This window comes from Xiphophorus couchianus, chromosome 13 (assembly GCF_001444195.1).
Source record: "Xiphophorus couchianus chromosome 13, X_couchianus-1.0, whole genome shotgun sequence".
NCBI lineage: Eukaryota > Metazoa > Chordata > Actinopteri > Cyprinodontiformes > Poeciliidae > Xiphophorus > Xiphophorus couchianus.
The window spans coordinates 29,503,682-29,531,336 of record NC_040240.1 but is presented as its reverse complement, the minus strand read 5'-3'; the positions used below and the strand labels follow the sequence as shown (position 1 = coordinate 29,531,336).

Below are 27,655 nucleotides of genomic sequence, written 5' to 3'. Positions count from 1 at the left end.
AACAACAGTTTTTCATGTTATAAGTGAAAATTAAAAGTGAATGTTAATTTAAAACCGTGCGACAGACTGGAGTGAATAGTTTGGAGAGAGTGCTGGGAGTTTTTCCCCGATTGAGAACATTTCTGCGGTTACAGGAACAAGTGTGTCTGAATAACCTGATTTCTTTTCTTTCTGTTTTTTTTACGATACCATGTCACAGAAGATTTTTTTAAGTCCTATGGAGCGCTCTCAAATTTCCTCCTGTGACAGAACCTCCGCCTGACGCCTGAGGTAGGTGTGTTAAATCGGTGCCGCCCCTTGTGTGCGTCAGAGCCCTCAGAAATCTGCGTCCAGCCAATGGGGAGGCGCGTGGTAATCCCAGCCGGGTGAGAAAAGACCCGGTCGCGAGGATCTTTAATCTGCGGAGAGGAGACGGTGAGGGGAGACGGTCACGAAGAGCGGCGGCTGCTTGTAGGAGATGTCCGCTGGCTTTTGAGTAAACTTTCCAAAACACCGAGGCGGTTCTGGATCTTTCTGTGAAGGGAAGCGACGCTCGAGCCGCTGTCGTTTTAACTCTCCCGCCACCATCCCAGCGCGCGAGAGGAGTGCTCGTGCCCCGCAGCAGTGTCCATCGACCCCCGGTCGTCATGTCGTCCGGTAATGCCCCGGAGCAGAGTCGGCGGCTCAGCGTCCTGTCTTGGGATCAGGTGCGCCGCTTGGACTCCATCCTCGGGGAGAGCGTTCCCATCCACGGCCGCGGAAACTTCCCTACGCTCTCCGTGAAGCCCCGACAGATCATTCAGGTGAGTTTGTGCATGTTTTTTTTTCTTCCCTTCTTCTTTTTTTATGATAAACTTGAGAAAAGAAAATGTACAGAGCCGGCCCGTGATTCAGCAGAGCCCTGATTCTAACCCCCATTTCCAGTTCGGATTATTTATTCAATAAAAATGACTAAAGTGCTCATTTGGTCATCTAAAGCACTGCAGAATTCAGACAGTCCGAACATAAATCAACTAGTTATCGTTAGTTCCAACAAGAACGATTCAGACAGTGACAATAACTGATAACATCATAACTATTAAACTAAAAGTATGTTCTGTGATTACTATTACGGATCACAATACCTGACTTCAGGGGATCAACAGTTAACACTAGGGGTGTCATGCTGCATATTTTGGTATAGAGCCAATACTTCTGGTTATTTAAGTTTGACATATCATCAATCTCACTGCTAGGTGAGTTTGATGATTATTTTATGATTTTGTGAAGACCTTTGACAGAATGTGGACCAAGTTTATGGGCATCTACAAAATACTTAAAAGTGGAGGGAGGCGTTATGCCAAATGGACTTTATATCATGTTATGTTATGGAACAGGTGATGGCAGTCTTCCATCCATCCATCCATCCATCCATCCATTTTCTAACATCCTTGTCCTTAGAGCGGTCAGGAGGTGCTGGTGTCTGTCTCCAGCTACGTTCCGGGCGAGAGGCGGGGTCACCCTGGACAGGTCGCCAGTCTGTCGCAGGGCAACACAGAAACAGACAGGACACACAACCATACACACACACACACACACACACTCACATCAAGGGATAATTTAGAGACAACAATTGCTGGCAGTCTTATCCATTTAAATGTTCTTTTTAAATCAAACCATTCTGGAGTGTTGCTGTGATTTTCTTTCATGTATGTTTGAGAAATCCTTCAATCTCCCATGGCAACCATTCTGGGGTGTCTTTGCTCTCACAAAGCTCTGCCTATTTCCACAAAGCTCCACCCCGGAGCTTCAGTTTCCAGCTGAGCTTCCGCCTCACAGAGCTAAACTCTCCCACTCAGCTCCTTCAGACTAGTGGCAGCAAGAATTGGCAAACTCCTGGAGGAGCAGAGAGTCTGCTGAGCTTATCATACAGAGTACAATGCTCCTAAGAATGGCTGGAAACGTCATAATTGTTGTGATGACATGCTGAAGGGGGAGTGTCAGAAAGGTTCTTAAAGAGATGGATGCCAATTTAATCGGTAGAGTATCCAATTAAATGTATCTTTTAATCGTGTACTCTATGATTAAAAGGGTCATAAAATGACTCGCTCCACCTACTTCTGCATAACGCAGCATTTGTGTAAAAATAAAGCAGCTTGATGTCTAGAGTTACAGTTCCTTGGCATTATGATCACTCCTCTGGCAGGTTCGCTCACATCTCTGACAATGTTGCTCCTGGCTTACCGTACCCAGTGGAGTATTTTGATTCCACATAAATAATTCGAAACTGTTAAATGTGAAGTCCAGAGACCTACTTTCTGTCTGAGAGGTCAAGTGTTGTTGGCGCCGCCTGCTGGCCTGGAGGAGAGGTGGCCTCAGCGACAGCTCAATTTGATTATGCCTGGGGCCGGCTCTGATAATGCTTACGACTTTGACATAGTCGAACTTGCAAATTAAAGCTTCAGTGTATGCAACACATTTTATTTACCTCCTGAAAATTAACGCATGTCCACTTTATATTAAGTACAACACTCATTAATATTAATTTAGTCAGTTGCTCTATTGCAGAGTTTGTGTATTATGTCCATCCATTCCATTCATATTAATTCTTATTTGGAAGTGCTGTTTGTATGACACTTCTTTGTTAATCATCTGTTCTTTTCTCTTTCACTGCAAAAGTACAAAATGGTGTAATGTAATTTCTCATGCAAATATCTTAGTACGCATGAAATAAGACAAAACTAAAGTATAAGTAACTTTTTAGCAAGATATAGGAACATTCATAATTCCTTAATATTGATGAAAACGTACTAGATTATATCATCTATAATGAGATGTTTTTCCAAATGTTATATAAGTGAAATAATCTGCCAGTGGAACTAAAACTTTTTCATTAATATTAAGGGATTATTACCTTAAAACAAGCTCCTAAATCTTGCTGAAAAGTGACTTGTAAGTTAGTTTAGTCTTATTTCAGGTGTACTAAGGTATTTGCTCTAGAAACTAGACCCAAAATCCTGGGTAAGCCTTTGTGTTTTTGGAGTGTATGACACATTTAACTGCTCACACTAGTAACACAGACATGTTAGTGGGGATGAGCTAACACTGTGACTGCGGTTTTCCACTAGCTCACTTTTCCTCTATAGTTCTTATCCAGTAAATCAAATTATGTGAAAAGGAAAAGCCTGCGCTGCCGTTGTTAATGAATGTCCTTCAGGTGGTGCTTTAATCCGCGGAATATTTCACTTTAGAAAATTTATATTTTCAGAAGTCATCCTGTCAGGAGGTTATGGAGGGGGTGAGGGAAACTCCTGTGCAAACACACATGTGCTTTAAAGGGCTCTACCATCAAGGCAGCATCTGCTCCCAGCAGCCCCCCGCTAATCTATTTCCTTCATTATACAGTCCTGTAGGCAACGGAGACTCCAAGCAGTTCTGTTTGCATGAACCGCTGCATTTTTTCTTCTTTTGTTTATGGACCTCTCAGAGGGAGCGGCTTTCGGAAAATTCACCCACCGCTTCCCTCACGTGTTCCACAGAGGCAATCTGTTGCTGCTGAAAAGCCCAATGGATTTTTTGTTGCGTTTCTGGCGCAGCTTTTTATTTTTTTTGGGGAAAGTGTATGAGTTATTTTTTGTTTTGAGAAAGGGTGAATAAAATACATAATGATGTGTTTTAAAGGTTGCCAGGTCACAGAAGAAATGCTCCAGACAAAACAATCTGAAAATCTTGTTTAATGCAGCTTGAAACGGTCTTTGGTGTAACAGCCGCAGATTAAGGTTTATTCGTTTTGATTACAACAAAAGTCAGATATTTGATTCATTAAAACTTCATTTGAAACACGTTCTGCCGTTATACAGACATCAAAGTTCAGGAAGCTGATTTATGATTTGGAGCTTTAGTTGTTCTTCCACACTCATCATCATTTGTTGCTCTACAGGTGCTGAGATCTCTTTAAAGGGACAGCTCATAATTATTTGAAGCAAGGTTTTAATAAAAGATTAGAAGCAGTAAATTTCTCACCTGCAGTAGATTTCTCTCTTGGTGCCTTTAATTAGTGGAAATTCAGATTAGCTGGTGGAAAACGTCATAGGGGTTTATGGGAGTTTAATGAGCCTTTAAACTGTCATTACATAAGCAGTGTCTATTTATCCGCAAACCAATAATTATTTACACAGTTAATGGAGGGTGGAGGTGGTGCACCACCAATGATCTTCCTATGTGGAACACACACTGAACACAGAACACCTAACACATGATTCACTTTTTATATTTGTATTTCTTTATTTGCTGGACCTCATATATATATATATTTATATATATATATATATATATATATATATATATATATATATATACACTGCCTGGCCAAAAAAAAAGTCGCCACCTGGATTTAACTAAGCAAATAGGTACAAGCCTCCTATTGGATAAGTACTGCATAGGCGATTATATATATTATATATATATTCCTTTATTTAATCAGGTAAACCCCGTTGAGATCTAGATCTCATTTTCAAGAGGGACCTGAGCAAAAAATTTGCAACTGTTATCTTTCAGCTGGCAACAAGTTATTTAACCCCAGCTGATGCAATGAGTAACTCCTCATTTCTTAAACAACCATGCTTAGACAGTCCCCCTGTCTAACTCCTCTCTTGAGATCAAAAAATTCTGAACAGTACCCATTAATTCAAATTCGGGATTTTGAATTTTTATAGATTACTTTCACCCATTCAACAAATTGCTGTGAAAATCCAAATCTCAATAATGTCTGGTATAAAAAACTCCATTTTACCCTGTCAAAAGCCTTTTGGGCATCTAAACTAATTAAAAGGGAGGATAATGATTTAAATTTTGTATATGACATTACATTTAATATTCTTCTGATATTGTTTGCTCCCTGCCTCCCCAGAATAAATCGCGTTTGGTCTGGTTTAATCAATTTAGCTATATATTTTTGCATTCTTTTTGCCATTATACTTGTTAGTATTTTTAAATCGTTGCATAATAAGCTCACAGGTCTATAGCCTTCACACATAGTTGGGTCTTTACCTTCTTTATAGATTACCGATATAATGGCTTCAGACCATGATTTAGGGGGGTCCCCCTCTGTTAGTGCATAGTTGAATACTTTACATAATGCTGGCGTTAGTTCTTGGCTAAATGTTTTGTAGAATTCCCCTGGCAGTCCATCTGTCCCCGGGGATTTGTTGTTTTTGAGGTTTTTAATAACATTCATAATTTCCTGTGAAGTTATAGTCATTTCCAGCGACTCTTCTGACAAAGTTGGGAGATTAATCTTTTTGAAAAAAGAGGATGTTACATCTTCCTGAGTGTTTTTGTATTATCATATAGTTTTTTATAGTATTCTGCGAATGCTTCAGCTATTTCTTTGGGTTGTGTTTTAGTCTGCATAGTTGAGGGGGGTTTTATTTTGGGGACATGTCTATTTATTTGGGCTTTCATAAGTTGAAATGCCAAAAGGCGACTCGCCCTATTGCCCGACTCAGAGGTCAGTCCTGACTCTGAGGCCGGTCCCAACTCGGCCCCGAGTCAGAGGCCGGCCCCGAGTCAGAGGCCGGTCCCGAGTCAGGGGCCGGTCCCGAGTCAGGGGCCGGACCCGAGTCAGGGGCCGGTCCCGAGTCAGAGGCCGGTCCCGAGCCAGGAGCCGGTCCCGAGCCAGGGGCCAGCCCCGACTCAGAGGCCGGACAGGACTCAGAGGCCGGTCCTGAGTCAGAGGCCGGACCCGAGTCAGGGGCCGGTCCTGAGCCAGGGGCCGGACAGGACTCAGAGGCCGGTCCCGAGTCAGAGGCCGGACAGGACTCAGAGGCTGGACCAGAGTAAGAGGCAGGTCCCGAGCCAGGAGCCGGTCCCGACTCAGAGGCCGGTCCCGAGTCAGAGGCCGGTCCCGAGCCAGGAGCCGGACCTGAGTTAGTGGCAGGCCCCGAGCCAGGGGCCAGCCCCGACTCAGAGGCCGGTTCCGACTCAGAGGCCGGTTCCGAGTCAGAAGCCGGTCCCGAGTCAGAGGCAGGGCGAGGCTCAACATTTGGTCTATTGTTAAAAACGTCTTGACTCTCTTCTGAATCCTCTCCACAGCAGACAGCCTGTTCAATCCACTTCCACGCCTTTCTAAGATAATTTTTCTTAAGATGAATTTTCCTTGGACGTGCCAGGGTTCTTCTGAAACATTCGGTGAGTTTGTAAATGACTATCGGGTTTTCACTTTTTATCATCTTAAACAATAATTCTTTAACTACGTCATCATTGCCGCTGAGAAGTTGAAAGATGTCTTGGCCGAGTTTTGTCTCCATCTCCTCAAAAAATACAAAATCTATGTCCTTTACTGCTTCCCAGAGTTTTGGAGCAAGCTTTTTGTGGACAGGGTCGGTGTCCTTCATTTTATAAGCACCATAGCTGGATCCATGTCTGCCTGAGTATAAGCCTCACTCAGGCAATTTTCATCAAAATACAAATCCTCATTCAGAAAAAATGTCCTTCTGATCTTTATTTTCGTAGTTGTAAACATTTTCCTTTTAGGAACAGGATTCTCCAAGTGGCGTTTGAATTTTCTCACAATAAATATATGTCCTTCCGGGTAGTCGAGAAGTGCAATCAAATTAAGTCCCGAAGCAAAGTGGAACGCGTCCCTCGCAATGCTCTGGAAAATCCTTTCGCTGAGTTCCTCTGATACGTCTGAACGAACGTCCACGTTTACTTCCCCTGTTTTCCTTAGCAGTAAGGCCAAAAGTTTTTTGTGTTCAGAAAAGATTTCTCTGACGAGATGCATCGTGGGGCCGTCTGCCACTTTCTCTATTACTTTCCAAAGAAGTTCGCCAAGAAATTTCCTCTTCCGATAATCTGGGGTGGTTTGCCCAGGATGAACTCTGTTAGAACAAGTCTTTCTTACTTTGTTCCAAAAGGAGACCTTGGGTCTCACATAAACTTCACTTTCGTTGCTCATCTTTATTCCGTCAGCTAAAGTGTCCAAATGAATTTTGTGTTGACTGACAACTGACTCAACTGATCAGTTGGTGATGTCATGGACTATGACATCACAGAGGCATCCTTAGAAGGGCCTCATGACACTGACATCATTTGAAATCAGGCTGATGGCATCATTGTCAGCAGCATGGCAACTGTTGCTGGGGTACTAATAGCTCACAGTGAGCATGCGCTATGAAAAAAAAAATCTGTGGGCACTAAATACATTATTCCCACAAGTCTGAACTGGAAGTGACCTGCGCAGCTTGGCCAGAACAGGTTGGGCCAGGGAACCATTGGTCCCTTCACTTTACCGCCCTACACATTTTTATTAGTGTGAATGCTGTAGGCATTCATTTACACTATTGAATTCCACTTTGCTGGTTGCTCGGTAAATTTCGCCACGCTTCTTCTCCTGCATACTTTGTGCTATTTTCACCATTCAACTTTTATACTACTCAGCTTGCTCTCCTAATGCCGGCTATATCTCTTGGTAGTCATAACCTTTATACTTTTTATAATATTCAGGTTTTTATGAATTTTTCACCTCATGGGGGAAACCGCTCCATCCTGTGGCAGAATTGAGAATTACAATATAAAATGTCTGTCGTGTTTAACAGTTGATGTTTTAGGTCCTACCTATTAATGGCAATCAATCATCCAGTTTCACGGCTGAAGGAGGACACAAGGCAGTGGCCATTTTGAAGTTGGGCAGTTTAACAGCTTTTGTGCTGTTTAATACCTGGGAATAATTTGAGCTTTTGACGTTGGTTTCTTCGTACTGCATGTGGTATGCTTTTTGTAGTCACTGTGCTAACCGATGCCTCCAAACAAATGTCGATATCTCAGGAACCATAAAAGTTTTGGATTTCATTCACCCACCGTTTTTATCAGAGGGAATAGGGGAACGTTTCTGTCTTTTTCAAATTTTAGGTTTTACATGAGTTTTTTTTTTTTTTTACATTGCATATAATATATTACTGTAAGTGAACATGCAAGTGGAAGCCTAAATGCAACCACTAGCTTTTTAGCTACTTTTAGCCTTTTATATAACTTTACCTTATAAACTGCGGTGACCCTACTGTTTAGGTTAGGAACCGCTGTTCTCCAGCAATTTCTAATACTGTTTAGGTAGAATTTTTCCATTATTCAAAAGCTTTTACTCCTCTTCGCCAGTTTCTCTGTTATAAAAATCCCATTTAGGCACTTTGCAGGATTATAATTTGTTCTGGTGCGTCTGGTGCCTATTTTTTGCATTTCTGCAAGTCTTCAGCAGTTGACTTCAAACGTTTTGGCATCTTCAACAAAAGCATTAAGCATTCACTCTTGCATTTTCGCAGAATATGCACACTTTCTAATTTTTATTTTTCAAAAACAAAAAAGTTTACTAGATAAGGTACATGTAGCTTTAGTTGGTTCTAAGGTTATTTCAAACAGAAATGGGAGGCTGTGGCAATGGTAATCTAGTGTCATACACCACAAATGTGGTCAATACTGCATATTAGATGATCCTAAATTATGCTAATGCTATGCTAACATTGGAGGAGTGGTCTCCCAGTTCTCACCACTTTGTACTGGGAAGAACTCAGGTGGGAGTCATTAAAAGGGTTTCAAATGAGACATGTGGACTAACCATCTGTTTTATAGAGACAAGACAAGAGACAAGACACAATAACAACGTCCGGGTGTTGAGTCTGGAGTTTGGCTGCGGTAGAGCTGATGATGTCACAGGCCACCGCTGCATCAGCCGATGGGGGAATGTAAACAGCGATCAAAATGGCGGATGTAAACTCCCTCGGCAAATAATACGGCCGCATTCCCACAGCCAGAAGTTCAGTGTCCGGGCTACAAATCTTTTCCTTCACGTTAACATGACCGGGATTACACCTCTCACTCACATAAAGTGCAATCCCGCCGCCCCTCTTCTTCCGACTCTTGGAAAGGAAAATCCAGGGACCTCCACGCTGCAGTCCGGAATAAGCGAGTGCAGCCAGGTTTCCGTGAAGCAGAAGATACTGCACTCCATGTACTCCTTCTGGGTCCTACACGCTGGTTTGTGCCGTCTCCTCTTCTCCCTCCGTTTAACTCCAGACCCGCAACCCCGTCGTCTCCTCCGCAACCCCTCTGGGACCACAGGCCTGCCCCCGGGCAGCAGCAGAGGCCCACAGAGCGCAATCAGCCGTTCACGCGAGCAAACAATGCCGCCACTCCGTTCAACGAGGCTCTCCGCAACAAAGAGCAGAAAAAGCAGCAGAAGAACGCGGAGAACAGCGACAGAACCACATCCAGCCACCGCGGAAAGCCCAACCGACAATCCATGGGTTCTTTAAGCACGGATCCTTAATCGGTTACAGCAAATATACACAGATTAACACACACGACAGGAGCTGCGTCTGCAAGCAGCCAGCTGTGCCAGCGCCATCTTGGAAAAAAAAAAAAAAGTTAGATAAAATTTAATTTGTCTTACAATTGTATACCTTAATCTATACGGAGCCCTCTAGGGGACATGGAAAAACTTTTTTCTTTTGCGTTCCCTCGCAAAAACATTTGCGTTTCCTCGCATTACTGTTTTGGTCAGTTATGCAGCATAATTGAATACTGTAAGTCTTCCTTACGGTAGCCGCCGTATTTTCTGCTTTAATATAAGGTTATGTGAGGTTTTTCCATGAATGTTATCAATCAATCAATCAAATTTTATTTGTATAGCACATTTCAGGAGCAAGGCATTTCAAAGTGCTTTACATCATATCAAACACAGAAACACAATGCACATGTCGGGTATTTATTGGTGTTGTCTTCTCTTTCAGGATTGCCTGGTTTGTGACTTTTCAAAACAGGATTACAAGGACCCACCTTTTTTTTTTAACTTTTAATTTTCAAAAACTGTTTTATATCAACACATACACATCTCCACCCCTGACACAACTCACAGTTTACATCTTATTTACGCAGATTATTCCAGACATTTAACCCACACCAAGCAAACTGGTCGTACAATTCCAGCTCTGCCAAAAGTCTTCCAGTGAATGTTGATGGAGGAAACAGTCCAACCGAAATACAATTCCTTCTGATAGACATCAGAACCGTTAAGAGACACTTATAGTCATCAACATCCATGGATATATACATTACAATAATTACAGTGATAGGGACAACAGTAGACATAATGAGAACACAAATGAAAGCAATAAAAGTACACAAAGATAATAATACAAAATAAATTTGAACGATAGAAAACAAACAAATAGAGGTGTCAAGGTTACAATATGAAATTAGTTATAGGTCTCCATTTTGTTTCAAAGGTCTCCATCTTGAGTTGTAGTTTTGAGGTTGTTTTTTTCATAGTGTAGACTTTTCTAATTCTATCTCTCCACTCTGTAATATCGGGAGGCCGTGGCCTCAACCAAGCATATGTTATACATTTCTTCGCAATCATAAGCAAAACTCCATCCATCCATCCATTTTCTGTTCACCCTTGTCCCTAATGGGGTCGGGAGGGTTGCTGGTGCCCATCTCCAGCTACGTTCCGGGCGAGAGGCGGGGTACACCCTGGACAGGTCGCCAGTCTGTCGCAGGGCAACACAGAGACATACAGGACAAACAACCATGCACACACACACTCACACCTAGGGAGAATTTAGAGAAACCAATTGACCTGACAGTCATGTTTTTGGACTGTGGGAGGAAGCCGGAGTACCCGGAGAGAACCCACGCATGCACAGGGAGAACATGCAAACTCCATGCAGAAAGACCCCGGCCGGGAATCGAACCCAGGACCTTCTTGCTGCAAGGCAACAGTGCTACCAACTGCGCCACTGTGCAGCCCTAAGCAAAACTCTAATCAAGTATTTATTGTTTTTGTCGATCATATCCGAGGTAATTATTCCTAAAATATAAACGGATGCATCCAAATCCAAATAAATACCTAAAATATTTTTTATATCCATTTGCGCCTCCTTCCAAAACTCGAGCACCTTCAGACAGTCCCAAACCTTTCCACAATTTCTCCAACAAAGCCTAGATGTTTTACCATAATTAGATGTGATAACCGGGGTGTTAAAGTAACGCATCTTAACCTTCCAGTCAAATTCCCTCCATGTCGGGCTGTTAGTTAATTTGTGTCCAGATCTAAATGTTTCTTCCCACTCTTCATCTGTTATTATTATATTAGACTCCAGTTCCCACTTCTCCTTAATTTCCTTATTAGTAGGCCTGTCACGATAAATGATAAATCAATTAATCGTACGATAAATTAAAACTATCAACGTCATTTTAATTATCGGCACTATAGTCTCTTCCGACCTTTTTCTCTTTCTGTTAATGACACTAAATGAAAAAACTCCGGTGCTCTCCACTGACCCTCCCTTCCTCATTTCCTTAGTTTAATGCCCAGCACAAGACACGATCTTAGAGCTGTCGGCCGATTGTCGGCCCATTTTCAAACCCTGACAGACCACACATTAGCCGACAGAAATCCTAGGTATAAAGGTTCCACCGGGTTCGGTCCTGCCGTGTGGTGTCCAACAATGGGCACAAAATAATGGCTGCAAATCCAGTGAACTAATTTTAAAACCAGACATTAATCAATGCTTTACTACAATCTACCTGCAATGCATGTGGCTAGTGTCAGCGTAAAGTCCTGCCTGAATTAAAATCATTATAACCTATTTACATCACGTTAACGAAGAACAGCTGAAAAGTTACCGGGTTTATCAACTGCGGTAGCAATTTCGCTCCAACTCCTCCTCTTGTCATTTCTATATTCTTTGCATGTTGAATAAACATTAATGTTGTTTCCACATATCATCTCTGGGTTGCTCCGTGTCAGCTGTTTGGGATTCCCCTCCGTAATTTCCCCTCAGAAAGCATAGAGGAGAATCCAGGCTTTCTGATTGGCTACCTGTCACATTCAACAGGTGGAGTTAAAGATCGTAGTCGGGGAAAAAAACCCTGATTTAGATCGGAGGACGATCTACCGTAACACACCACACAATCTTAGAAAGACCAACGTTTTAAGATTGTCTTAAGGGGAAAAATAGGAGCAAAAAATCATGTAGTGTGAACTATTGCATCAGGTAGTCGATGTGCCCATCTTCTCTATTTAAATCTAATTATTACTGAAGGGCAACATAATATACAGACTTCATAATCTGCACTCTTTAGGTTGAATGCAGTATTTATTTCCACTTTGGCTTTATGTTGTTTAGTTTTTTTTCCAGTACATTTTTTGTTAATGGAGACTGAGAATCCATTTTATTTTTGTTTTTGGTTGTTTTGTTTATTTTGTTTATCAGCTCCAGTGTTTAGTGTTCTTTTGAAAATAAAGTGTATCTATCTTTGGCAAGAAATTGCATTACCCTTACATCATTTTCAGTGTAAAAAGGTCTTCAAACAATATTATCGATTATTGCAATAATTTTTGAGACAATCGTTCAGCCAAATTTGCTATCGTGACAGGCCTATATATATATTTATATATATATATACAGGTTGTCTCCTTGAGATCCACGATCTCATTTACAGTTGAGAGAGTTTTGATAAAACACCAAAAGAAATAATAATAATAATTTTAAAACAAATACAAACAGCAACAACACAAGTAATTAAGAAATGTGACTCGATTTAAATAAGCTGATAAGACATTGGATAGTCAATCTGACTTTAAATGCTGTACATTTTCTCAGCATATGTTTCAGGAAACACCCAACGTCCGCTTCCAGTGCAAATAATCTTTGCCTCGTGTTTAAATGGCAGCACACTCAGGGAGTAACTAGACTGGATTTCTACTAAATGAAGACATTAAGAGGAATATCTTCTACTGATCAAATGCACATTGCACATCTTGTGTTCTTGATATCTGTTGGTAAAAAAACAACCGATGGAGTAATGTGTGTTTTTTAGACAAGTGTTGGCTGGATATGATGTCAAGTTACAAAGCAAACCAAGGATAATTTGGGCTTTGATTAACTTAAGCCATGTAAACAAAGTTTGGTTTAATCGGCAGCAGATGGAATTCAATTTGAAATCCCTTGTAAAATGTATGAATCACTGTGGAACTGTGGACCAAGTGTTTGGTGGTATTAAACAGTGCAGCACATTGCTCTGACACGGCAGCCAACAACATATGGCCACAGGTTGCCAACAACGTCGATCCCTCCAATCAGAAGCCTTCAAAGTCTGGCGTCGTAACATTTCCGACCGTTTTTGTCCTTTGTTAAAATCCGCTAACAGAATTAGCTCGTGTGGCTCTTAGTAAGGAACTCTGTTTGTTTGTAGCGACTTGCTGCTGACTTTTTGAGAAGTTGGCAGTTGTTTTCAGGACGAAAAGAGAAAACAAATAAAAGTCCTCCCGCCTTTGCCTCTGGCGTGGAAATTTCGTCCGGAACCGATTACGAAGATGGACTGCACCTTCTTTTTTTTTAATAGTGGGAACAGGTGCTCACTACTCCAAATGAATTGCCCCGGATTGATAAAAACGGAAAGAACACAAAGTTCGGAACGGCACAAAACCATCAGAAAGTTCAACAAAGCCACATGTGTGCAAAAATGTGTGGAAAAAATTCATTGCAAGTTCTGAACCCCAGTTTCATGGACACCCTCATATTTCTAAATTAAAAACACAATCTCAAATCATAAAGTAATCCCCAAAATCTGTTCTTTTTAGATTTTGGCCTGATGTTGCCCAACCCGTCTCTGCTGTTTCAAAGAATCGATACTTAATCGAAACGGAAGAATGGAGAAAGAATGAAAATTAATTTCACGGTTCAGACTCCAGAGATGATTGAACATCTTGGCCGACTCTTGACTTTTCAACACCTTTTAGGCTTCTGTTGTTTAATCTTTCATACATGGATTTTTTTTTTTACAGGGCTGGTAAAAGACTTTACTGTTTCTCCTGTTTTTAATTCTGTCTTCAACTGCTGGAGAAATTCAGATTTTGGAAATATTTCAACTCTCGAAAGTAACAGAAACTGAAGAGCGACCTGTTTGTGAAGCACTCAACCTCAGGCTAGTGTTTAATTTTTTTTTTTTTTTTACTAAATTTGTATGTATAAATCAAAATTATTGAAGGCTAAAGATGTCACTCTATTTTTAGCCATGGCTATCATATTGTGAGAGTTTCAAACTGGTCCATTTTCACTTCAAGACAAAGTAAGACATTCTAACACCACAACTATGCATTTTAACTAAGCATTCTGTTTTAAATATAAAACAGAATGCATTTTGCCATAAGCAATGATCCATTTGTTTCCTGGAAACATCAAATCCATATCAATCTGTCTTTCTTATGTCCTTCACCCTTTTTGTTTCAATAGTGATGAGAGTCATGTTAGAATAGGAAAAAATAAATCCCATTGTGAATGTCACATGTATAAGATAAGATTTATTTGTCATTGTCATCAACAGATTACAACGAGATTGTACCCTCTGGTACAAAAGCACTGGGGATAAATCTATTTGATCAATTAATTGAACTTTCTGTCTATGAAGATTAATTTTTGGAAAACCTGCACCCTTTTCTTCAGTTGGTCTTTGAATTCAGGTCAAATCCTAAAAGGGATGACTAAAATAAAAACAAGTTTTTGAAAATAGTTTCTGTCAATTTTTAGCGAAAAAAAAGATTAAAATCGGATTTGGTATGAAAAAAATTAGAGATTTTATTTAGAAACTGTATCGCCCAGCCCTACTGCTACAGTCAGTGCAGCTCATATTTTGCACCAATGATCCAAAAACAACAACATTTAGTCCTATTTAATGTTATCTGGACGCTTCACTCACCTGAGGATGCTGTTTGCTTGAAACTTGTGTCGTCACTTCCTTTCTGGTTAATTCAGCTAGTCGTTATGTCACCACCTGGTGGCATTTATTCAGCATCGTAGCTTCAGTCCCATACCTCATTTTTTTCCCCATACCCCAGTACATCTACTTTGATACCAAAAATTAATAAAATAAAATGTGTAATGAAACTATTCCGACTCTCTCTGGAGCGGTTCGCAGCCGAGTGTGAAGCGGCCGGGATGAGGATCAGTGCCTCCAAATCCAAGGCCATGGTCTTGAGCCGGTAAAGGGTAGAGTGCCTTCTCCGGGTCGGGTGTCCTGCCCCAAGTGGAGGAGTTCAAGTATCTCGGGATCTTGCTCACGAATGGGGGAAGAAGGGAGCGGGAGGTCGACAGGCGGATTGGCGCAGCGTCTGCCGTCAAGCAGGCGCTGCACTGGTCCGTCGTGGTGAAGAGAGAGCTGAGCCAAAAAGCGAGGCTCTCGATTTACAAGTCGATCTACGTTCCCACCCTCATCTATGGTCATGAGCTTTGGGTCATGACCGAAAGAACGAGATTGCAGATACTGGGCTCCCCCTTAGAGATAGGGTGAGAAGCTCAGTCATCCGGGAGGGACTCAGAGTAGAGCCGCTGCTCCTTCACATCGAGAGGAGCCAGTTGAGGTGGCTCAGGCATCTGGTCAGGATGCCTCCTGGACGCCTCCCTGGTGAGGTGTTCCGGGCACGTCCCACCGGGAGGAGGCCCCGGGGAAGACCCAGGACACGCTGGAGGGACTATGTCTCTCGGCTGGCCTGGGAACGCCTCGGGATTCCCCCGGAAGAGCTGGAAGAAGTGGCCGGGGAGAGGGAAGTCTAGGCCTCCCTTCCGAAGCTGCTATCCCTGCGACCCGACCCCGGATAAGCGGAAGAAGATGGATGGATGGATGGATGGATGCTGTAATGAAACTCAACACCATTAATTTCATTACGGAGTGGGAGCGAATGAAAAGCGTTACCTGGAAACCCTTCACTTCCTCACATTGTTTTTTTTTTTTTTCAAAATGCCAGCCCACATTACAAAATACAAGACAGTGGGACAGCAGGTCAATAAATGTGCAAGGTCACACAATTGGTTTGTACAGTGGTTTGAAAAATTGTTAGCTCTCTTCATGATTTCCTTTTTTTTCATGCTGTATTCTGGTGACAGCAGATTTTGTATTTGTGTATAAAAACATGTTTTATGTGTCATATGAACTGTCTCCACTTGCCACTGAGATGAGCATGTGTGAAAAACGTTTGGGTTTAGTCTTCAGTCTCCGAAGGGGAATAAATCGGCTCATTCTCTCCACCTTGTTGTCTGGGTCTGTTGACCTCTGCTGCTGGGGTCTGCCATAGTTCACTGTGAGATGGACTTTGCTGTCAGAGTTTGCTTTCTTGCCTTTTAAATAAGTGCTTTCTGGCTTTGAACCTGTGGAGACACCCTCCTCCCCCTCCACACTGCTGCTCCAAATGGATGGCACAAGTTTACTTTTTCTAGCAATTATGAAATGATCTTTGCGGGTCCAGCTAAAGCACTTAAATACAATATGACTCAACAAATACTTAGGGTAGACAGCAGAACTTGTAGCCATGGGAAGGAGTATTTTATGGGATACAGCAACATGACTTGAGAAAATGTCACAATGGTACTAAATGAAATGTATTTCTCACCATTTAAACCAGTGGATAAGTTAGAGATACAAATATTTAATTAAGTCACACATGTTAGGCCACAATTTCTTCCACCTTGAAGGGGCAGTCAGTGTTGTAGTACTCGAGACCGGTCTTGGTCTCGAGACCATTTTTTGATGGTCTTGGTCTCGTCTCGGACTTGACCGCATTTGGTCTCGGTCTTATCTTGGTCTTGGGCGCTGAGGAATATGGGACAACACTGTGTCCAAAAGTCTGCAATATAGTGATGTGACATCAGTGACGTGTGGAACTATATTATATAATGATAAAATAATTTATATTGCTATTTTCACCCTGAGGTTTGTACTATAAAGTACTTATTTTTCATATAGCTTAACCAATTCTGATGATTTTTTCTTCAAAAAAGCTGAATTTTTGCATTTTCCCATTCAAATGCTCAGAAGAGCAGCAGGTGAGGCAGCAGCGAGCTGAGCCTCACCTGGGATTGATCAACCTCTTTCTAACTGCACTGACTGCCATTCTATGAGAGCATGTTCCTCCTGTCTGTATGTCGCCAATAAAATGGTTAAAAACATTTAATATATGAACTGATTTTCCGTAATTTAGCTTATATAATATAATGTACAGTGATTTTTGTCACCAAATGTGTGTGTAACGTGTTTCATGTGCTGAGGAGCGATCAGAAACGGCAGCGAACAGATTGGAGGTGAGGCAGGCAGTTCTCTTGCCTCATGGCAGGGGGCGCTCATGATCCCAGACATTGTGACTGCAGAGTAAGAGACAGTAACATCGAGCTGGCCATACAGTAAAGTCAAGTACAGCGATATATTTATAGTTTTCTCCTCTTACCACAGCAATCACTTATTAATAATGCCAAAATAAACATTAAGCCTAAAACCATACTACTGCAACAGACTGAATGTTCTGCTCTTTGAGTGGGAAATATTTCAGTATTTCTTTTGTGGCGTTGTTGTCAATTGCTATGGCAACGAGTCTGCGCGTAGCTGTCCTGATACAGAGAAAAACAGAAGTGGTTTTGAGTTGTACTTTAACAGTTTTTCCCTTTGCTGTGGAGCACAGCACAAAATTAATAACATCTACATGTCCAGGTTTGATTGAGTTAACAGAATTATTCTACGGCGGCAGCGCGGCTATGATGACATGTTAAAGAATTGTCTTTTTTCCCTCCAGCTTTGTCCGCATGCACAAAATTTCCTTGTGTAAACAATAACATGCAGGGGGTCTATATATGTAGACATGATTATGATTAAGTCAATGCCTCAGCAGCTTTGAAACTCATCGCACGTCACTGTAACATTCACGAACGATCCGAGTCTTTTGAACTTCTCTTTATTAAGAATTTAGGACTGGATCCTCACTGAGAGCCGTTCTTTGTTCTTGTAATGCTCTGCGTACACTGCAGTAGCTATCATTATTTTATTTAATCATATACATTGATATTTATTTAATTAGCAATTAAAAAAATACAATAACGAAAGAGCACGCAGAGCATGCGCATTGCTCATTCGTTGTTTTTGTTCAAAGTGGCAGCTGTAATGTCTGCCATGATGGTAGACATTACCATGGTGAGCGCCTTGTGCTTGGTTACTTCTTGCTTGTTGCTCTTTGGTCAGTGTTCATAGTTAAGCGTTGTTTACGTCAGGGCATTGCCTCAATTGCTATTGCATATTGTTTAATGGTGCAGACAGTGGTGATTTCTGTCATGAACGATATGGGCAAATGCCCAGGGTATTATCTTTTTAGATCTTTTAATATTGGTTCAATTTATTTCAGCTCTAAGTATTTAATATCCAAGTGTTTTTATGGGAATGTGAATCTTTCAGATCAATTTGATTAGCAATTTTTATCATATTTTACATTTTATTGTGTCATGTAGCGCGGGGCGCTGGTCTTGGTCTTGACTCGGTCTCGGACCCTATAAGTCTTAGTTTTGTCTCGGTCTCGATACACTCTGGTCTTGGTCTTGTCTTGGTCTCTGGTTAGGTGGTCTTGACTACAACACTGGGGGCAGTATTATGTTTTCCAGGCACATAGTGGTATTTTGTAGCATAGTCAAGTAACTATGTTACCTTCAGTTGTATAAAATATTTTTATACATCAAAAATGACTTAAAAATCTTTTTACTTTGTAATTGAACTCCTTGAAATTGGGGCTCTGTCTCTTTAAAAACTCTTTCTGAAAATCCGCTTTCAGGAAGTCATCACAACATGGCTCCTCTATTATCCCTTTAACAACATTTTTACCAATGTTGCTCTGAGAAGTAGCTCCTATAATGAGCTCAGCTGACGCTCATTTCCACTGGGTGTTTGCTAATTGCTGCTGGCTAGTCTGAAGGAGCTGAGTGGAGGAGTTGCAAGGGGGTAGGGGAGCTGAAGATTTATCAACTGCAGCTTGGAGGAGGAGCTTTGCCCTTGAAGGCAGAACTAGGTCCACCCAAATGTTTTGCTCAGCTGTATACCACTAGAGATTAAAAGATTTATCTTCTATGAATGTTTGGGGGCGTGCTGTGGTGGCGCAGCGGGTTAGCACGCCCCACGTTTGGAGGCCTTAGACCCGCGGACGTCGCGGGTTTGACTCCCGGTCCCGACGACCTCTGCCGCATGTCCTCCTTCAAAAAATGGCTCCGGCTCAGCTGGCTGCCTGCAGACACAGCTCCTGTCGTGTGCTGTAACTGTGAAATAATTTCCCTGCTGGGATGAATAAAGTAAAAATTATTATTATTTCTCAAACATGCATGAAAGAATCAAAGCAACACTCTGCGTATGTTTTTAACGAGGGAATAACATCACAACATGATGTAAAGCACGAAAAAGTTTATTTTTACATGATACTGCCCCTTTAAGCTTGTCATGTCACCAGAAGGAGACATCCACATGAGGCAGTTGGAAGCGGTTTAGTCATCAACCCTTACCATACCATAGTGGATGATGGCATTAGTAGTTGACCCTCCTCACCCTCAACCCCCTACTCCTCACCTCCACCCTTCACCACCTTCAACCCACGTTCCTTCAGCAGCAGATTCGTCCGCGGCCCACATTTGAATACCATCTGTTTGCGGTCAGGCTAGGAGTGAGCGCTGGGAGCAGTGGAGGAAAAACTTCTACTGTTAATGACACCTCTGCACTCAGACTTATTTAACATCAGCAGTCATCAAACCACAGCCGGAACCCACGACGGAGGCTCATGTTGCTCCGTCCGGCAGGCTGCTCCCCAGCCTCCGTGTTGCGTCACACGACACAATGGCAAACGCAGACGCTCGACCAAAGGGCTTCGTAGCTGGAGGGGAAGGCGGTGGGGAGACTCTGGAGCTGCTCTGTCATGGACAGTAGTGCCTGGATATGAATCAGACCGTGAGGAATGGATTACTGACCGTTCTAATGCTGCGCAACAGGCCCGTTAGATAAGCAAAGACCAGATGCTACGGTCGTCAGCGTCCGACTCGCCAGGCTGTGGACCAACCAGCTACTCTGCTTTTTGTTGAGGCTGAGGAAAATGAAGACACCAATGGCTCCCAGAGGAGGGCGCTAGGGAAATATAGCCTTCAAATCCACTTTTTTTGTCATTGTGATGATAGAACATGGTGCCTTGTAAAAGCATTTAAATACTTAAACAGTTCTTTCATCTTCTTTCATCAATGTAGCGAAAAACTTAGCTCAAACAATAGATTGCTAAGAAAATGAATTAAAAAAATTATTTAGTAATGCCATCAAATATAATAAAGTGATCAAATTATGAAAATAAAGTCATAATATCATATAAATAAGATAGTACTGGAGTAAATTTGTACTACCATGAGGATAAAAAGTACAATATTACAACTTTATTCTCACATTATTTTGACTTCATTCTCATAGGACTTTATTCTCCTAATACTATGGCATTATTCTAATAATATTATGAGTTTATGGTCATAATATGACTTTATTTCTCATAACCAGGTGTTGGTAGCAACCCAACTAATCCATACATAAAAAGAAACCACAACTAATAAGTTAAGAATTAAGAAGAAGTTAACTTAATTAAGTTACCAGAGAATTAAGTTACACTTAACGTCTAATGAACATTTCATGTCAATATCACCTCTAGAAATATGTTAATTTTTTGACCCACTGCATAGCTGAGTAAGTATAACAGTGAACATTGATTTATTACTATATATGTTTTTCCGCCACACATGTATAGTAAAAAGACTTGGTCCAATTTAAATTATAATCTCATTTAGCGGCGTCAGATTTAGTATGCTGGTCGTACTAAAATGGCAGTTGGTGGTTCACTAGACACGTTTTTGAGATTCATTTCAAATGGTAAAGTAATTAAACACATGTTGGTGCCGCAAGATTGGAGGCAAATTGAGCAAATTAAATCAACCCCCCAGTTGTGTCGAGTTGTTCTCACAACATTAACTTTATGCAGGCCACTCAAAACTCTGCTGCGCCTGGAATCTCCCTAAATTTGTCTCTTGGATATAATTTAGTCAAATAAAGCCAGAGCGACCCGAGACATTCTATGAGTCCTCGAAGCGATGGAACAAATACTTCATTGACCCAAAACAAAAACTCTCAACTGCTACCAGCACACAGGTGGAACGACCACCCATGCGAAGACATTTCTGGGAAGGTTTTCTGACCAGAGGAAAAACCATCATCATCGTCATCATTCCCCGCTGCTTGCCAGGCTACTGTGTGACTGACTGCTGTGGAGGGAATTGAAGGTCAGGGTGCTGCTCGATCTCAGCTGCCATTCGCTTGGCAAGATCGTCTGACTCACTGCCGAGAGCTTTTCGTGGGTGTCCATGAAACTGGGGACTGGTAAATAGTTGTGTAATTTCAAACTTCCATAATAAAAACAGATCCAGGCCTCAACTTTTAATGAAATAGCTGAGGAAACTATTGAGACAGCAAAACTGGAGTGGAGAGACTGTTATTTGTTGCCAAGGCGTTGTCAACACCAGACAGTCTGGTGTGTTTGCGGCTCTGTTTTACAAGGTTTCTTTGCTTCGGCATTGGCGGAAGTGTCTCCCCTTGCTGCGCATACCAGGTGCTGGAGCGTCATGTGGGAAGTGCACTAGTCTGTTTCATAACTTGTTATGAACGTAATGCCAGGGGCAGAGTCGGGCCCCGAGGGTACGCTCCTCACAGGACACACAGACGGATTGGGACGTGCCGTTAACTCAGACCCACTTTTAAAACTGAGGTCAGAGATTTTGTGAAACCATGAGTAATTTCTTCCCACAAAGTATCCAATATATTTTTTTAATTAGTTGGACTGAGTATATATATATATATTTTTTTAGATTTTTAAGCATAAATAGCACTGTATAAACAACTTACCATCCTTCAGATGTTAAGTTTCTGTCTAAGACAAAAAAACCCCATCAAATGTGGAGATTGTTTTTTTCTTGACACTACTAGATACAAGCTGGTGTCTGGTATCAGCTGGACAAAGGAAAAGCTCCTGAATTTTTACATGTTTATTCACCTTCTTATGCAACAAAGTGGAGTGCCTCTTGATTCCTTTTTAGGGTGACTGTTTTAAAATCAAATCTAGCAACAAACTACGGCAATCACCATGTCCGTCCTTTGTCCATCACAGATACATCTAAACAGGATGTACAACAAGAACCTTGGAATGTAATTCATTCAGTAAATGTGGCCAAATGACATCCAAGAGGAGCACGGTGATGGCTGCTGAGGGGTTTGAAAGGCTTCAACATCCGCAATGTTGCCTTCAACTATGCAGATAGTGAAGACAGCTAGAGATGCCGTTGGGATCCCACAGGCAATCAGAAACCTTGATGAGGCTGTAAGGAATTATCTAAGACCCTATGAAGTACCTATGAAGAGGAAAGCAGGTCCTGAGAAGACAGCCAGATGGTTAAAAACAATCCTTCGCCCTCCCACTCCTCAGATGAACGACAGGAATATGAATACAACCAAAGGAAAAAGTAAAAGCCACTGATATTAAGACGAGAAAACGTCTTATGCAGGGTATTCATCTAAAGTCCAGTACTCTTAGATTGTTCACTTATGGTTGTGTTTCACTAGAACCTAGCATTGTAGCTCGACCAAGTGTTGGGGTTTAAGAAATACCCCAGCAGTATTTTTATGCACTTTGACATCTGTTAGTGCTGAAATCCATAACTACATGACAGCGATGATGGATCCCTAAGGCTCAGTGAAAGTTTTTAAATGGACAGCTGTGTTTTGAGTTCTTGAGCTTCAGTGATTTAGTCAAACTGAGAGGAAACATGAATGTGTCTGCACTGTTCACAAATGTTCCCAACTCTCCCAGCAGAGCGGCGTGGGCTCCAGTCTTCAAATAAACCATCTTCTCAGTCAGCAGTGGTTTGTGTCTGCTGTTGCTTTCCTGTGCAGCCGATCAGATCAGTCTGCTAAAGCAGGTTTATGCTTTCCTAGAGATCTGCTTTGCAGTATGTGGAACAGTGTTACCCGCAGGCAACAGCTGGCTATCTCTGGTGTCATTATTTTGGGTGATGTATCACATTTTTCTAGGCAATCGTCTTACTGTTGGTGCTCTGGAGCAGTTTTCTGAAACAGAATCCGATTCATGGACTTTGTACCACTTGATTGGACCGGAATCCTACAAAAAATGAAGCAAAAGTTTTCAAATTTCTTGATGTTTTTTTTTTTTTTTTTTACATTTTGTGTTGTTACAAAATGTAACTTCACAAAATGTCAAGTTACGTTTGTCAGTTGTTACATTTATTTTTTATATGGATAGATAACAATATTTTACTTATATACTTGGATACTGTATATGTACTATAGACAGATAAAATTAATATATTTTATTTCATGGATAGATTTGATCAACTAGAGCAACACAAAGTAGAGCATAAGTTTGGGGCAGAATGAAATTTTTATCTTACCAAATATGTGGAAAGGTGTGTTTTATTTTAAATTGAAATAAAAAGTTAAGCCATTTCCCCTCAGAGTTAGTAAGTAGTCTATGTTTGTATCGTTTAATTGCAAAAAAAATACAAGTGTTTTGTGAAGATCTTAAGCAACAAATGGCTACCACTGGTGTCATTGTTAGACTTACACGCTAAAAAAGAGAGAATGGATCTGCAATTTAAAATTATTTATTTTTTTTACAAATAATTTAATGATGTTTAACAAACTTACTTTATGTTTCCTTAACTTGACAACATAAATTCTCTTCGATAAACCTAATTTGATGACTTGTGACCAATTAACAACCAATATATTCAAGTTGGATCACCTCTTTTCTTTTTTCAGTGTAAAAAAATCTGTGTTAGTCATGCACTCTATAAATCTTACCTTTACGGGAGAGTTAAAAAGGTCCTTGAAGGCTCTTATTGGATAAAACCCAGAAGAAGTCCTATTTGCCACAAGCAAGATGTGTAGTTAGTCAAATAAGAACAAAATAAAACAGTTTGGCCTTTCTGTGAAACATTATTTTTAGTGGAACATTAGAGGTGTGCGGTTCTGCAGTTTTATTATGAATAAGATAAATACAGGGCCTGATACTGATCATTATGATTATTTCAGTATCATCAAACTTCTGACCTCTTTGCATTCTCTGCTTTCCCTTTTGAATTATTTTTGTTTAAAATGTTGGACAGAATTTAGCTAAAGTTCATGTGTCTAAAATACACTAATAGCATGCTTATATGATAAGCAGAAACAATAGAGTCAACACAAATACATGTGCTTTTTTTTCAAAGTGGAAAATATATAATTTAAGGGCAAATCGAAGTGAAATATTTTTAAGAGTTGAAAAACTAGAGTAGAGAAACAAAAATTCAAGAGGGAGTCAAAAACCAAAGTGTCCATCTCGCCACACTTGTGTCGAACTGATACTGTTACTGACTTGGAGTCGATATTTTCAACATATTGAACTGATTCACCCAACTCTGCTTTTCATTTCCTAACAGCAGGTTGGATAAAGCCGTTAACTGAATCAGGAATGAAAAGGCATTCATCTTTTTGGATGTATAGACCCTGAAGGCTTACCTTGACTTGTACCTTCTTATGATCATATCCCTCAATTTTCTGTCTCCTTCTCTGTGTGTTTCAGGTGGTCAGAGCTCGACTGGAGGAGAAGGGTGTGGCTGTGCGTGATGTGAAGCTGAACGGCTCTGCAGCCAGCCACGTGCTTCACCAGGACAACGGCCTCGGCTACAAAGACCTGGACCTAATATTTGGCCTCCGTCTTTCTGACGATAAAACATTTCGCCTGGTGAAGGACGTGGTGCTGGACTGCCTGGTGGACTTCCTGCCTGAAGGCGTGTGCAGGGAGAGAATCACGGCCCTGGCCCTGAAGGAGGCGTACGTGCAAAAACTCGTGAAAGTTTGCAACGACACAGATCGCTGGAGCCTCATCTCGCTGTCCAACAACACTGGCAAGAACGTGGAGCTAAAGTTCGTCGACTCCCTGAGGAGGCAGTTCGAGTTCAGCGTGGACTCCTTTCAGATCTCGCTGGACTCGTTGCTGCTCTTCGACCGTTGCTCGGAGAGGGCAATGTCCGAGACCTTCCACCCTAGCGTGCAGGGTGAGAGCATGTACGGAGACTTTGAGGAAGCCCTGGAACACCTCTGCTCCAGAACTATCGCCACCCGAAGCCCCGAAGAGATCCGGGGCGGCGGCCTGCTCAAGTACTGCCACCTGCTGGTGCGCAGCTTCCGTCCGTCTTCGGAGAGCCACATGAAGCAGATGCAGCGCTACATGTGCTCGCGCTTCTTCATCGATTTTCCCGACATATGCGAGCAGCAGCGGAAGCTAGAGGCGTATCTCCAAAATCACTTTGTGGGAATCGAGCACAAGCGCTACGAGTACCTGCTGACGCTGAGGCAGGTGGTGGACGAAAGCACTGTGTGTCTGATGGGCCACGAACGGCGCCAGACACTGGCTCTGATATCCGCTCTGGCGCTGCGTGTCATGGCCGAACACAACGCCATCCCTGCCCTGTCCAACATCACCTGCTACTACCAGCCTGCTCCCTACGTCAGAGACGTCAACTTCAGCAACTACTACGTGGCACAGGTTCAGTCCATGTCCGTGCGCAGTAACTCTTACCAGACATGGCTGCCTTGCAGCTGAGGAGTATCATTAGGAATATGTGAACATCTTTTTGTTTGACCTTTAGGTTGTTATAAGGTGAGCATGTTTTATTGTTTTGTTTTCCCCGCTGCCTCCCTAACAAGTGTCGGTGTTGCATTCTGGCTCTGGTTCTCCTGGATCAGCTGGGATTCTGGATGGTACGGGTCGCACAGCTTACAGACCCAGTGGATGTAAAATATCACCAACTAGTACTAAACTGATGAGTCAGGCTGAGGCTTGGGCCAGCCTGATGTTCTTACAGTATAACATGTGGCGTAATGTAAGGCTATTTATACAGAAATAAAACAAACAATCTGAAGTGATTAAATTGCTTAGACTACCAGATAGCATATTAGTAATGCCATCCATTATAGCGTTATCTATAACTCATGTTTTTATTTTGATTCAGAGACTTAAGGAAATATATGAAATAAACTCCCAAAAGATTTAGTACGAGTTTAAGGGCAAATATGGTTATTGGAAATAAATCCTGTATCTTTCTGCTACTCTGATATTGTATTAAACTGATATTCGCTGGTCAGGCCCATCCATACCACCATCCATCCGTCCGTTTGCCATAGCAGGGTGGTGAGGGATCTGGTGTCTATGTCCAGTGACCTTTGAGTGACAGACTGGGTACAGCCTAGACAGAACGCCAGTCCATCTCAGGACTAGTTACATAATACCATCGTCTCAATAAGAGTGATGGGTTGCGCTTCTTTGTTTTCATTACATTTGTGACAAAAAACAAACAGCCAGATTTGCCTTCCTAGTACATGTTGGGATCCTGTAGGACCCTTCTACAGAGCTGAGCTGCCTGTTGATGCGTATTTAACACGTACCTAGGATTGTTTCGGAAGCACTTTACCACCATCAGGTGGTGGCAGGGGTGGGTAGGCCTGTCACGATAGCAAATTTTGCTCAACGATTAATTGTCTCAAAAATTATTGCGATAAACGATAATATTGTTTGAAGACCTTTTTACACTGAAAATGATGTAAGGGTAATGCGATTTCTTGCCAAAGTTAGATACACTTTATTTTCAAAAGAACACTAAACACTGGAACTGGTAAACAAAATAAACAAAACAACCAAAAACAAAAATAAAATGGATTCTCAGTCTCCATTAACAAAAAACGCACTTGACCAAAAACTAAACAACATAAAGCCAAAGTGGAAATAAATACTGCATTCAACCAAAAGAGTGCAGATTATGAAGTCTGTATATTATGTTGCCCTTCAGTAATAATTAGATTTAAATAGAGAAGATGGGCACATCGACTACCTGATGCAATAGTTCACACTACATGATTTTTTGCTCCTATTTTTCCCCTTACAACAATCTTAAAACGTTGGTCTTTCTAAGATTGTGTGGTGTGTTACGGTAGATCATCGTTGCGTTTGATCTAAATCAGGGATTTTCCCCACTGGGAGCTTTAACTCCACCTGTTGAATGTGACAGGTAGCCAATCAGAAAGCCTGGATTCTCCTCTATGCTTTCTGAGGGGAAATTACGGAGGGGAATCCCAAACAGCTGACACGGCGCAACCCGAAGTCCAGCTGATACTGGAGATGATATGTGGAAACAATATTAATGTTTATTCAACATGCAAAGAATATAGAAATGACAAGAGGAGGAGTTGGAGCGAAATTGCTACCGCAGTTGATAAACCCGGTAACTTTTCAGCTGTTCTTCGTTAACGTGACGTAAATAGTTTATAATGATTTTCATTCAGTCAGGACTTTACGCTGACACTAGCCACATGCATTGCAGGTAGATTGTAGTAAAGCATTGATTAATGCCTGGTTTTAAAATTAGTTCACTGGATTTGCAGCCATTATTTTGTGCCCATTGTTGGACACCACACGGCAGGAACGAACCCGATCGAACCGTTATATCTAGGATTTCTGTGGTAATGTGTGATCTGTCAGGGTTTGAAAATGGGCCGACAATCAGGCGACAGCTCTAAGATCGTGTCTTGTGCTGGGCTTTACACTAAGGAAATGAGGAAGGGAGGGTCAGTGGAGAGCACCGGAGTTGAGCCTTTTTTCATTCAGTGTCATTAACAGAAAGAGAAAAAGGTCGGAAGAGACGATAATGCCGATAATTAAAATGGCGTCGATAGTTTTAATTTATCATAAGATTAATTGATTTACTGTTTATCG

The 27,655-nt window shown here is 41.6% G+C and overlaps 1 protein-coding gene across 1 annotated transcript; it reads left to right on the top strand.

Moving 5' to 3' along the window:
- The first annotated feature begins 356 nt into the window (after positions 1-356).
- Positions 357-26,467, top strand: LOC114156660 (terminal nucleotidyltransferase 5A-like). Its single transcript, XM_028037222.1, has 2 exons — positions 357-782; positions 24,467-26,467. Exons 1-2 carry the CDS (start codon positions 627-629, stop codon positions 25,487-25,489), a joined length of 1,179 nt encoding a protein of 392 aa, XP_027893023.1. The 5' UTR covers positions 357-626; the 3' UTR covers positions 25,490-26,467.
- The last annotated feature ends 1,188 nt before the right edge of the window (positions 26,468-27,655 follow it).